Raw genomic sequence first — 14,030 nt, forward strand, 5'->3', positions numbered from 1 at the left:
CTGTCAGTGGCGCATATAAAAATTCAAATAAAAACGGAGACGATAATGGTGCACATAAATTAATATCTTCAACGTACTTTAGCATTAAGAAGAAAGAAAATAAACCTAAAGAATAATAACTACAAATGTGTCTCATTAACTACATAAAATAAAGATTGAAAGATAAGAGAAATCAAAAGGCTGTCGCCAGGCTTAAAAAAAATGTCTGCAGCGAAGATAAAAAAGAGTTTGAATTCTGGCTACGTTAAACTCACCTGAATATCATCATAATCCGACACCAAGTGCTTCGACAGATCCTGGACATATGGTCCCAGCTTGGGGTGCTCCCGAACCCTGAGGGAGTGGCCAGCGTCCGTGGATAGCAGATCCTTAACCCTCTCATTATATATCTCCAAATAACTGACTTCAGTACGATACGACGCGCCGGATTCCTTGCCCGCGGCGACCCGGGAAAACAGCTGCCTACATATCCGGGGTATTAGGCCTTGGGAGTCCTGGAAAATCGTAAATTTAGATTTTAGTCGTAATAAAGAATTATTTTACGACATAGTCGACAACGGAGCCGGTGGGTTACTTGAACATTTACATTGGCCTCTCTGCAAATGAGTTGCCGTCTTTATAAAATTGGGGGATGAAAGAAGGGATTGATGAGGGAAATAAAGTAAAGTACTGGGAAGGGTTAGGAAAAGGATAATTAATGCTCGCTTGATCGTAATAGTACATTAAGACAATGTTATGTTTTCTGATAGTTTAATTATAATCATTATATCCAATAAATTTCTTAACAAAGTAACAATTTTTCTTATTGCTCTTTTTTCTTTAATAAACATTTAATTACATTAATATAAACAAGCTGCGCCGCGCGGTTTCACCAGCCGGCGAACCAACGGGAAACTGCAAGTATTTATATAGCTCATGTCTTATTCTAAGATGTATAAGCTATATTATTGTGAATCATTAGAATCCAATCAGTATTTATTACACGAAAGAATAACAAACATCCATCCATCCATCTATACTAACAAACTTTCGCGTTTTTAATATGATCAGTATAGTAAATCGTAAAGTGATACAAGACAAAAAAAAACAGTTTAAAAGATAAACTTAACATGCAAATAAAAATAAAATAAAATCGGACAGATCCCAGAATGCATATACAAGTTTAGATAGACACCTTTGTTATCATTTGCATCTCATTAAATCGATGTTAAAACGAGTTCGTAAACGACCATAATTTGCATCAGAATCGAGACCATTCGATAATTTTGTGAAAGACAACCATTTTTATGTAAAACCATCGAAATATATTCATTAGAAGAAAGTATTACATAAAGCCCGAACTAGGTAAATCTCTAACATGAGAAAGTATCAAATTATCCCATAAACATTACTTCGAACTATCCTGATTTATAGATTATATATAGAAATATATAAACAAATATTATTATGTATTGATTATTCAATACTTTTAAAACACTTATTACATTGAAATTAGATTTTAATCAATCTCAATATATTGTGAACGCTTCCGACCTTTACATAAAGTCCATTTTCCTTTGTTTGGAAAATTCTTTCTGATGTCAGCATCATTTCTTTAAAAATAGACAGAACAGAAGATATTTGGTAAATATTTGTTCAAGCCAAGCGTCAACTCCATCCACGATGCCAGTTACTGGACGGAATGCAAACATCGTAGAACTAAAGTATATTTAATTCTTATTGGAAAACATAAACTTGATTGTATTACTACGGTTTGGTAAAAAGACGCGGGTTCGAATCCTGTCTCGTGATGAATTTTTTTAATACCTTCACTAGCCACTAGCTGGCGCCCCGCGGTTATCCCACGTAAATCCGTATCCCATAGGAATATCGGGATAAAAAGTTGCCTATATGTTATTCCAGTTGTCCAGCTGTCTACGTACAAAATTTCATTGCAATCGGTTCAGTAGTTTATGCGTGAAAGAGCAACAAACACACACACATCCTTACAAACTTTCCCATTTATAATATTAGTAGGATATTAGTAGGAAGTAGGATTAGAAATTAAATTTAAAAATAAACTTAATAGAAACGAAGCCGCTTGCATTGGATAAACCTCACAATTTTATCCAAATATTACATTGGACTGATGAGTATTTTAACAAATTATACGACACGTGAAAACATAATACTACTTTTTTGATAAGTGCATAAATCTAAGGTAATTTTTTTTTTCAAAAAACATCCCAGGCCAATAACAACCAAACCATATGTTTTCATTTACATTAATTCTCCAATTTAATGGATTAGCCAAAAATAATCTGAATACAAATAAAAGCATTTGCAAAAGAAAAAAAGCAAATAAATATCCGAAACACTGCAATACGATACTGTTATCTTCACCGCGTTATCAACTGGGTTTATGGAACGATGCAGAAGCAAACAGGTGAACTTTATCTCGCTTATCACAATGCATCGATGTTTATCCGTTTATCACGTTTGAAGGAACCGAAATTAATTTTATTGGTAGAGATTCCGTTTTAGTAGCTTTGCTTAGCATTTCATGTATTTTTTGTGCTGATCACCTGAATATTGTAGTCGGAATTTATTTGGCTTTTTATTTAAAGCTATTCAATGCAGAAGTATGCAAAAAAAAATACATACTTGTATTCAAATCCTATCCTACTTCCTACTATCCTATTAATATTATAAATGCGAAAGTTTGTAAGGATGTGTGTGTGTGTGTTTGTTGTCTCTTTCGCGCAAAAACTACTGAACCAATTGCAATGAAATTTGGTACGTAGACAGCTGGACAACTGGAATAACATATAGGCAACTTTTTATCCCGATATTCCTACGGGATACGGACTTACGCGGGTGGAACCGCAACACAATGTGGTCTTAAATAGAAAAGTGACTCTTTTAAGCTTACTCCACGTAGAACTGGACTAACGCTATACAATTTGAAGAAAATCTAATAAGACGGGTTTCTTGAGGTTAACTATTTAATTTCTATGAGATCTTCCATACATTATATTTATGAGAGAACTGTCTATGTCCAAGTTATTCATATGTCCAATGTTTGCACAACTTGGACATAAACAGAGTTAACAAGCCAAACAAACTTATGGACATAAACACCATTTCTATTTTAACTTGACTATAAAGCCAAAAAACAGGACCGTTGGTGAAGCAATAAACTTAACATTGACAGCCCCTAGAAATAAAATTTAGACATGGAAACATCATAGAATTTTTCGTACTTTTTTTATTTATTACTTACAGGCGAACCCATCATAGTGAATGTCTTCCCGCTGCCCGTCTGTCCGTACGCGAACACGCACGCATTGTAGCCCTCGAACGCGCTGTCTATCACGTCCAGGCCCAGGTCGGAGAAAACCTGACAAATGAATATATATATTGTACTAGCAGCCCAACTTACTCTGGCTTCACTCGTGTAGACACGGTTTTAAATAATTATTTTCAACAAGATACTGAACCGCCTTCAAATTGTCAGAATTAGACCAAATCTAAACGAAAAATAAAAAAGAATCATAAAAATCAGTTCACGACAAGAGTTCCCTTTTTGTAATATTAGCAATAATTACCATTTCAAATAATGTATAAAATATATTACAAATAGCTTACAAAATTATTTATTAGCATATATTCTTTCGCAAACAACGATACGATAAAGTGTTTCTCGGGTTAATTTCTAAACGACCGACATTTAACAATATGATTACTGCAATGGCTCGTTACTTTAATATAGATTTAATTTTTAACAAACACTGCGAAATGGACGGAGGTTGTCAATTGTAAACCTATTTTCGCCTTACTCAAATTTATAGACCTATTTCCCTGCTGATCGTAATATTTCTTTTAAGTCAATTGTTCATTTTTGTTTATTACTAAATTCTTAAAATCTTTTATCTTTATTTCTTCTTTATCTTTAATTCTCTTCAAATAATTCTTTTTCGGATATGTTTCCGTAGTATTAAAATGACGATAAATGTATATGTAAATGTTTTTGCTTGATTATAAATTTTAATATTTGATGAAAAATATGGTACAAAATGTATGAGTTTTTTTTTTTAAGAACATATTATATCTAATAACTAGCTGACCCAGCAAACGCTGTCGTGCCTTACTCTTTTCATTTAGGGGTATGAAAAATTAATGGACTATGGCCGATTCTCAGACCTATCCGATAAGCACCGAAAATTTCAAGAGAATCGATGAAATTATATTTATTTGGATTGCCTAGAAGAGAGCGACCAGCACCGCCCGTGAACATTCGCAGAGGCGTAAGACGTATGGCCTTTGCAAATGGATTCCCAACTTCAGTGGAAAAGGGATGAAGTGAATTGATGGAGGGAATTAAAGACAGGACAAGAAAGGGTAAGGAAAAGGATACGGGTCTCCAACTAGCACTGTTCTCACCGAACGAAATACAGTAGCATCCACACATATGCTACTATTTCACGCCGACCCTCTGTAGGGGTATGGTACCAGCCCCGGTGCGAGCTGGCCCTATTCGTGCCGAAGCGTGCTCGACGCCCACAACAAAAGCTCTGCTAGTCGCATTTAATAAGCTTTACTACCAGCATGTTTACACAAAATACACTAGAGTCCATTTATTACAACAACTTCCCATACATGTATTTACTGTGGGTCGATTTAAATGTTAAGTGACGCAAACCTGTCCAACAAGTTAATATAAATTGGTACCTATTCCTAATCGTGCAAAATATACTAACTTAGTTATAACTAAGTAGTTGTATGTAGTCTCTATTTTAAATTTATATTTTTTACTTAATTATATTATTATGTTTGTTTTAATTGAACTCTCCGTTTTTAATATGCACTTTTCGCAACTGTTAAATACTCCTTAAAAAATACACGTCATTTTAATACACAGTACACTACTAGAACTCCTATGTCTTATCTGGAAAAGCACTCAGCTATAGATCTTTCGCAGCATCCAGATATTGCAGCGCATCTATTCGAAATCTTTCGCATAGATGGACGTTTGACCGTTTGAAGCTATCACGCCAGAACGGCTGAACAGAAATGGAATAAAATAATATACAGAAATCCTACTAATATCATAAATGCGAAAGTTTGTAAGGATATGTGTGTGTTTGTTGCTCTTTCACGCAAAAACTACTGAACCGATTGCAATTAAATTTGGTACGTAGACAGCTGTACAACTGCCTATATGTTAGGCAACTATTTATATAATTCCTACGGGACACGGACTTCCGAGGGGCGCAGCTAGTAGATGATAAAAGGCATCATATTATTAACGTTTATTGAAATAAACTTTTTTTTTGCCATACACCCGGTACAATGGCGCATATGTCAACAAATCACGTCATACAATACTTTTGTCCGCGTGTATAATGCATTTTAACAAACAATCACAAAGCAAGGAAACATTCACACGACCTTGTCGAGTCAAGGTCGGCCATTTTGGACGATTTCATATCAAAAACAAATCACAATGTAAATGTGCAGTCTATATATTAATTTAATTCGGTATTATTATGGTCTCCGTAAGATTTTAAAGTCATTGGATTATAATCTAACCGGCGAGGTTGTTATCTATTGACAAGATGCGATAAGAAACATTTGATTGCAATTTAAAGCATATGTTTCGTTTTTTATTATTATTTTTTTATATAAAAAAGCGGGCAAACGAACTAGTGATTCGCCAAGTAGCGAGCAACAACCACTGCCTTAGAGTCTTCACAAGAATCCTTCTGAAGGTGTAGCATGCCTTTTAAGGAAGAGGTATATTGTCGTTAGACTATAATGCGAATATATCGAAAGATTTTTGCTTTTGTCAAACGTCCGTCAGATGTAGTTTATAGGGCGACGGAGATTACCTATTTCTGTGTAGTTTTAACATCCTACTTCCTACTAATATTATAAATGCGAAAGTTTGTAAGGATGTGTGTGTGTGTTTATTGCGCTTTCACGACTCCCACATACAATTATATCACAAAAAATTCAACCTGCAGTCAACCTCCTAAAGTCAAGAAAGTGATATATTCTCACCTGCTCCTGGGTGGCGAAGTTAGCGTCGGCGCTGTCAAACGACCAATAGGAGTGGTCGAATGTAAAGTCTTTGTACTTCTCTCTGTTCCCATCGTTCTGCTCTTTGCTATTCTGTGAAAATAAATACATTTTCAAATTAGAACCAGGTTGGTCTTTATACAAAATTTGATGTATATATGTATATATATGTATATATATATATATATATATCATAATATGGTAATCGAGCACGCTTCGGCACGAATTGGGCTAGCTCGCACCGGGGAAATACCATACCCCCACAGAAGACTGGCGTGAAATAGCATACTGCTGTGTTTCGTCCGGTGAGTGGGGGAGCCGGATGCCTATATACTTTTTCTTACCCCTCCCAGTCCTTTCCTTTATTCCTCTCGTCAATCCTTTATTCATCCCATCCGTAGCGCTTACCATACGGCGACCCACCAGCTCCATTGCCGACGATGACATAAAATATACACATATCTCATACATAGCAGTTTCAACAGAAAAGAGCCGGCATGAAACTCTGTAGCTGCTCTTTTGATATAAGTATATAATAGAGAAATGTGTTTGTTTCAATAAATTTTCGTCGTATGGCCTATAACTCTTAGCGACAAATCTTAATCTAATGTATATACTTGATGTCCAACGGTGAAAGAATTGTTTATAATCGATCTAGTAGCACATTCAAACAAACAAACAAACAAACTTTTCAGTTTAATATTGTTAATATTGACCATTTGCTAGTCCCTTTATAAAATGACAACGTCATAACGGAAGTACATATTATTCTCTTCAAAATATATCTAGTTATGACGTCATTTGATGATTCGGCATTTTTTCATTTGACGTCCCGAAAACGAACGAGTTTCTCAATTCGACTAATTTTCTTTTTGCCGACCGATTGTGATTCATTTTGTATTCGATAGAGAAGTGTTGTCATTTTAGTCCCAATTTGAAGCAAAGAGTATATTAATATACAAGGAAATTTGAAGGGTTACCTCCCCCCAAGGATGTCGGTGACCTTTTTTGTGAAAAATATCTACACTAATATTATAAAGCTGAAGAGTTTGTTTGTTTGTTTGAACGCACTTATGTCAGGAACTACTGGTCCGATTTGAAAAATTCTTTCAGTGTTAGATAGCCCATTTACTGAGGGAAGCTATAGGCTATATATGTACCACGGGTGAAGCCGGGGCGGACCTGCGAGTTATTATATTATATTATTTAAGACTTGCAAGTTATTATATTAAATTATAATTGACTAACTTTGGCCTGCGGCTTCGCTCGCGTTAAATTCGAACTAGTTCAATAGATATTATCGTACATAGAAGCCTTCCTTTTGAATCACTCTATCACCCAAAACTTAAAACCCCATCAAATACCGTTGAATAGTTTTCGAGAATTAAGCATACATGCTGACGGACGCGCGAAGCGACTTTACTTTATACAAGCAGTGATTATTGGCCAAAAATTTGCTGGTATTATTACATTTCACACGCGTTTTAGCCTCGTAGTCGAATTTCAGTTTGAACATATTATGTCATGAACTAGCTGTGATCCGCGGTTGAAACCGCGTAAGCGTGCTGCGTAACCGTATCCCGTAGGAATATCGGTATAAAAAGTGCCTATGTGTTATTTCAGTTGTCCAGCTATCTACGAAGCAAAATAGTATTATTATTCACCAATAGATGTCAGGAAAAAAAAACACGAATATGACATTTTCTAAAAAAAATTCCTAGCTAGATCGATTTATATATATATATATATACAAGAATTGCTCGTTTAAAGGTATAAGATACTATAGTTCAAGGTCACATCTGTTTCATTGTTGCTATATAAGTTATGAAACAGCTACGGTGAGAATTACATTTGTACAAATAAAAGTGTATAAAATATAGAGTTTTAATATTTACTATTGGTCGATATTCTGTAGTCGATAAATAACCATAGACCAAAGAGTATAATATATACTGATATTTTAATTTTTTTGGATTTAATGTATTTCTTATAAATTATTGGCATTCCGCCCGCGTCTTCGCAATGAGGTGATCGACTGCGGTAAAACGCAGCCAGTGTCAAAAATCATATCGGTCAATTGCGACGTGAAAGAGGGACAAACAAACACACTGTTGCTTAAGTAGTGATTTTTTTTAATAATAGCATTCTGTACTCCTCTATTTAAACTATAAATTGATCCAATTACGTATTCCTCCCGCGGAATATTCGCAAAAAAAAAAGGTCACACTAATAATAGTACCTTATGTACGTACCTCACGTACTTTAATAGGTAAATAGATGTTTCAAATACTCACTTTTACAGTAAGCAATCGTGTTTTCTTCCCATCCATTTGAACAATTAACTTTGCATTCATATCCTTCTCCCTGTAACAAAATGCAATGCTCAAACATTTGATCTGACCAATTTTTTACTTCGAACAACTCGCTTCAGGCAGTTATAATATCTCGAACTAATTAAGATATCAATTTTTACACAGAAAATTATGAATGAACTGTGGATAGCGCGTGAGCGTAGAACTGAGGGGTCGCAGGTTCGATTCCCGATAGGGACACACAAAAAAAATCTGTCTGGCTGGATACATAGGGCAGATATCTTAATTTTAGCCTATGCACTCTCGAGTGAGATACATTTGCAATCTTTCACAGCACAAGCAACACATTTTTACAATTTACATATACATCGAACGCTAATACAGGCGCGCCGCAGCCCCTAAATAGTGTCCCGAGCTGTTAACAACACGGCGTAATGTAGCTCGGGCTCGTTATACGCCCGTCTCAGCCCTTGCCCCCGCACGATAAACATGTGTAAATGTCTTTGTTGAACAAATGTGTGAATTATTACTCTTATAATATTAAAAGTGGCAACTATTAAATGTCAAAGATGGGTCATAAGAATACAATTTTGGAATGGTTGTTAATTATTCATCTAATAACTTATAACTATTAAAATGGGACATTTGATTAAGTCAACAAAAAAATGTTACAGGTATGCAGAATTTTATTTTAATTGGATAAATCTAATTTACATTAAACTAGTATTTGATGCATCAATATTAACATTTATCATCTCAATTTACATTTTATGCCATTTCCATGTTTTATTATTACAAACAAATTTACAATGTTCTAGCATTTTCTATTACTATTCAAAATTGAATATAAATTATATTTATATTTTTGATACAACAGTAAAAATATGATAGACAGTAATTTGTGACATTTGATTATGAGAATTTCGTACCAAAAGGCTAAAACAAAACCATATTAATAAGACTTTAGTGTCCGTCTGTTTGTGTCGCAAGACAGACTTGCGCTTGACCAAGTTTTCTTGGCCTGATGGGTAGAATATAGGTAGTATAATAATGTTGTATTAATAGTAATGAAGTATATTTAATTGGATTTACTGAGTGTGGGCCTCAATTTTTGGTGGTGAATGATTGTAAATTATATTTTTATGCTTCTTTATATATGTATTTGTTATTTACTCTATGTAAAATAATTAAAATTTTGTGCTAGATAATTTTACAAACCATCCTGAATCATGTTATGTCTTTTTTTTATATTATCTTTCCTTTCTTTTCTTTTCTAATTCATATTTTTTATCATTAATGAAACTTAACAATGTTTACCAATTACACTTTTTTCAAGTTGATAAACAAAAAGGCAATCACAAGTTGATAAACATTGATAACAAACAAACATATTTGAAATTTTTCACAATGGATAATGATTAAACAATTAATTAAAATGGTCAACAAAACAATTTCATTATTCCATTATTCTTGTTCATTCCAAATTAATTTGAATTTGGAATTCAAAACGATTCATGGAATATAATAATTGCTTTTCTTTAATTGCTTTTTTGTGAGCTATTAACAAAAGCAAGCTTGTCATAATCTTTTTAATAGCATAACAGTATTTTAGTAGGTCGATTTTTTACATATTTATATCTACTTTCGTTTTTCCGCCGAAAAACAGTTTGAGCTCCAAATGCAATCGAACCGTGAAAGCCTTCGTGACATCATTGTCTTTTTGTACTTTCAAAAATCGAATGGTCCCTAACAATAGCACCTACATTATTATCCATAAAAAATATAAAATAAAGTACATAGTTCTAAATTCAACATTAAGCAATGATGAAACCCTAACCCATTTAAATTTGTAATCATAAAGAACGAAAAACATAATTTTTTCGATCGAGATTTGTTATGGTTCTGATGACTAATACAAGTTACCTTTGATTGAATGGGCGAACCCTTACAGCAACTTTTACAGAGGCCATTGTCACACATTATATTGTCTGTAACGTATATTACAAGCACTATTTGTATTTTTATTTTAATTACAAATACGACATCACTGTACGCACTGACATTATAATTACAAATTTCGTTTGACATTCAACCAGAAGACAAAAGCACAAAACAAGAAGACGATTATCGCGACAGCCGACAGCCGATTAAATGTTGCTAGTTATTATACATACAATATCATACGAATATTTTTGAGCAAATTATTATAAAATAATTATTTAGTTCCATGTATTCGTTGTATTATAAAATGTAAAATGCTGTTACATTTTTCAGTAATTTTAATTTATAGTTCTACACTCTGTAGCTTACTCTATATTTTGAAAGCGAATTATAGTCTGTGTTACTTATATATTTTTTAGTCTATTGTCTATAGCTTTGTCGTTTTCAATCACAAGTAAAGGTAGGTTATAATTTTAATTTTTTCTCCATTTATTATTTTATTTATACTAATTGAGTCTCGATTTTCTTGTATTATTACAATAATAAATTCTCATAATAGAAAACAGAGCATTTTTATAATTAGAAATTTAAAAATATTGGTTTGTGTATTACATAATGTCATCGTCTATCCTCCGCAGCTGATCAGCCAGGATGTCGGACGCTCCAGGTCGCCCTATGAAGTACCCATACACCTTCAGCGCTAAGGTTGCGCAATTCCCGCTGAAGTTCTACTTCCAGAACCAATGGATCTGGCGTTACTGGCTCGCTGGTGGAGTTGTGTTGTCTCTTCCCATCATGTACAAGATCCACAAATTATGTAATTATACAATGTTTACATTATTTCTGTTTTATATCACCGGAAATTTGGTGCACATATAATAAGTGATAAAAGACCGAAAGAATGAAAAAAAATTCATGATACCTACCATAGAATCATCATCAGCCCATATATGTTCCCACTGCTGGGACACAGGCCTCCCATGAGGGTTAAGGCCATAATCCACCACGCTGGCCAAGTGCGGTTTGGCAGATGTCGCATGTCGTCGAACTTTTGATTCTTGGACATGCCGGTTTCCTCACGATGTTTTCCTTCAGCGTTTTAAGCAGTGGTGATGTTATTCACATAATGCAGATAAATTTAAAAACCAATTTATTTCTTGCACGCTCCGCCTGGTCTCGAACCCTGACTTATAGATTTTGAAGTCAACAATGTGTATTGCATCGCCATCACTATTTATAATAACATTTCCAAAAAAAAAAAAGAAATTGACAACATATAACGAAACTAAATTCGGAGTAGTTTTATAGATGTTATTATATATAAACCTTCCTCTTGAATCACTATTATAAAAAACCCCATCGAAATCCGTTGTGTCGTTTTAAAGATTTAAGCATACAAAGGTACATAGTGACATAGGGATAGAGAAAGCGACTTTGTTTTATTCTATGTAGTGATTACTTACAATACCTATTTAATTTTAAAGTAATAAATTGTAATTATTGAGACAACTAAATTATTAATTTGTTATTTTGTATACAGTAAAGCATAATTGAATTGTTAAGATTTTAATATTAAAAAAGATTGATAATAATAATATGTGACTAAATAATTCTGCAGTGTGCACCAATGGTTTTATATAGAACAGCTTTGTGCCTATAGCATCATACGCATAAAGGAAATTTGTTTGACTATTGAAAATGTATGTAAAAAGTAGCCATTTTAAATCTCTAACCTCCTAATTATCTTCACACATTCATTTGTTTGTTCAAAGTTCGCATGTGGCCCTGTGTGTTGTGATTTATTTTTTAATTTCCACTTCAATGTTGGGGGAAATTTTTAGGGTTAGCATGAACTTCTATATTTTCAAGTAAGACCAAATTCCTGTAATCTTTTTAGTTTCTAAAAAGAATCACATAAATCTGTTTATCTATGTACAAATATTATAAGGAAAAAATACACCATCTAACCTCTATCATTTTTGGGAGCACCAGTTTAAAAAATTGCTTCATAACCTTGGCTAATAGATTTTAGTCAAAACACTACTGTATTAATATATAATATAACATTTTAATGTCTAGATAATTTAAATATTATTTTCTTGTTACAGCTAACTCTCCTGAAAATGTCGCCATTTGGGCCGAGAAGAGAAAGAAGGAAGCCCAGGCACACCACTAATTATAGATATAAGCGATAACTTCAAATCATGTTGCAATTTATTTATAAGGATAAAATAAAAGCAAGTCTTAGTTGATTGAAGTTTTTTTTGCGTCTATTGTGATTTCTTAATTAAATACTTGTTACCTAAATATGCATTCATTAGCTCTTACTCGCGACCGTGCAGACGTCGTCGACCATCTATCGGAAAACGAGCGTACTATTTTTAATAGTTTATGGAATTTCGCATGTGAGATGCACAGTACCACGCTAAGAATCTGACATATCTCCCCAGTCTAGTAACTATTTCTAGAAAATCACACCATAATATTATGTGCTTTTGGTCTACTTGTCTTATCATACTAGCAGGATCTTTTTGATATGAATGAAAAACATTTCATTATTTTCGGTGCTTTATTTACTACAGTATAAATTAAAAAACTTAAAAATTATATCAATAAATAATCGCACAAAAATTACCATTATTAATGAAAGTAAAACAATGTAATGAAAATCAACATAATACTTACAAACCGATTTTCCTATAGGAATGCACTAAGATCTCAATTGAATGTTGTAACTTATAAAATACTGAACATAGCAGTAAAAACGATTCCTACTGATAAAATTTATAAAACAAAACAAATAAAACTTCACCTACTTTTTGGAATGAGTCAAAAACATACATTATTCGATGGCATCATGCAATCATTACAGCTAATCGGCTTCCAAACGTAAAAAGTATTATGACCCAAAAATGCGTTCGCACAAAACTATCACGTATGCCTACAAAGCTCGTAAGTACAGAGATAACTTGCCATATTGCATATTTGTGCTATTATCAAACTACAGTGAAATCATCCCACGATTGGTGCATCACATTTTATTCATAATTTGTGTCCAATTTATTCAAAAATTACGCCACTTAATATTAATTTAATTATACACATAATTTTGTTCGAATTTCAAATACATAATGTAAATACGGTAAATGAAGATGTTCTGCAAATATGAGTAACAATCACATTCAGTCTTCATTTTTACGATTACTTCTAACATTTAATTAGTAGACATTTATGTTTCAGTAGTAAATTTACACCAATTACCGTAACACAATAAACCGGAGATTAATTCCGTAGATTGCGTATGGAATCCGCTCACAGATTCTTAGCTATAATCTCAGAAAACATCCGAACAAGAAAGATTACAACAACATTATGTAAATTCTTAAACAACGTAACTTGTGAACATTGTAAATGTATCAGTATGAGAATAAAGTGTTATTCGAATGTTCGCAAATATAAGCGGTGTTTGAAGCAAATACAAAGATGAAAGAATAACTTCGGATTTCAATTCTACTAAATACCACGATCTGAATTACGTTTAAACTACTCATATAACAATTAATTAGCTAGCATGTTCCAAAATAGACAAATTTAATAACGGTATTGTTTCACTGGATTTTCGATAAGCTAAGTCTCGCTAACATTATGTACTACTTAACTAACTTTACAATTTATACAATCAATAAGGCATCCCTTAGCAACATCGTGTACTCATAA

At 33.2% G+C, this 14,030-nt stretch overlaps 2 protein-coding genes across 2 annotated transcripts in view; one reads left to right on the forward strand and one right to left on the reverse strand.

The window, feature by feature from the left end:
* The window catches only part of LOC119828795 (kinesin-like protein Klp98A), a 28,543-nt gene extending 18,052 nt beyond the window's left edge, over positions 1-10,491 (reverse strand). The window contains 5 exon segments of the mRNA XM_038351053.1: positions 144-494; positions 3,263-3,379; positions 6,043-6,153; positions 8,355-8,424; positions 10,296-10,491. Of these exon segments, the coding sequence (XP_038206981.1) occupies positions 144-494; positions 3,263-3,379; positions 6,043-6,153; positions 8,355-8,424; positions 10,296-10,342 (696 nt within the window). The 5' untranslated portion in view covers positions 10,343-10,491.
* A 179-nt stretch (positions 10,492-10,670) lies between these two features.
* LOC119828443 lies at positions 10,671-12,565 on the forward strand. The gene is made up of 3 exons (XM_038350591.1): positions 10,671-10,773; positions 10,952-11,130; positions 12,422-12,565. Exons 2-3 carry the CDS (start codon positions 10,965-10,967, stop codon positions 12,487-12,489), a joined length of 234 nt encoding a protein of 77 aa, XP_038206519.1. The 5' UTR covers positions 10,671-10,773; positions 10,952-10,964; the 3' UTR covers positions 12,490-12,565.
* The last annotated feature ends 1,465 nt before the right edge of the window (positions 12,566-14,030 follow it).

The sequence above is a fragment of the Zerene cesonia genome, chromosome 8 (assembly GCF_012273895.1).
Source record: "Zerene cesonia ecotype Mississippi chromosome 8, Zerene_cesonia_1.1, whole genome shotgun sequence".
In the NCBI taxonomy this organism is placed as follows: Eukaryota; Metazoa; Arthropoda; class Insecta; order Lepidoptera; family Pieridae; genus Zerene; species Zerene cesonia.

Coding starts and splice junctions, on each gene's coding strand:
- LOC119828443 (XM_038350591.1), top strand. CDS start 10,965: ATGTCGGACGCTCCAGGTCGCCCTATGAAGTACCCATACACCTTCAGC. Junction 11,131..12,421: donor GTACAAGATCCACAAATTAT/GTAATTATACAA, acceptor TTCTTGTTACAG/CTAACTCTCCTGAAAATGTC.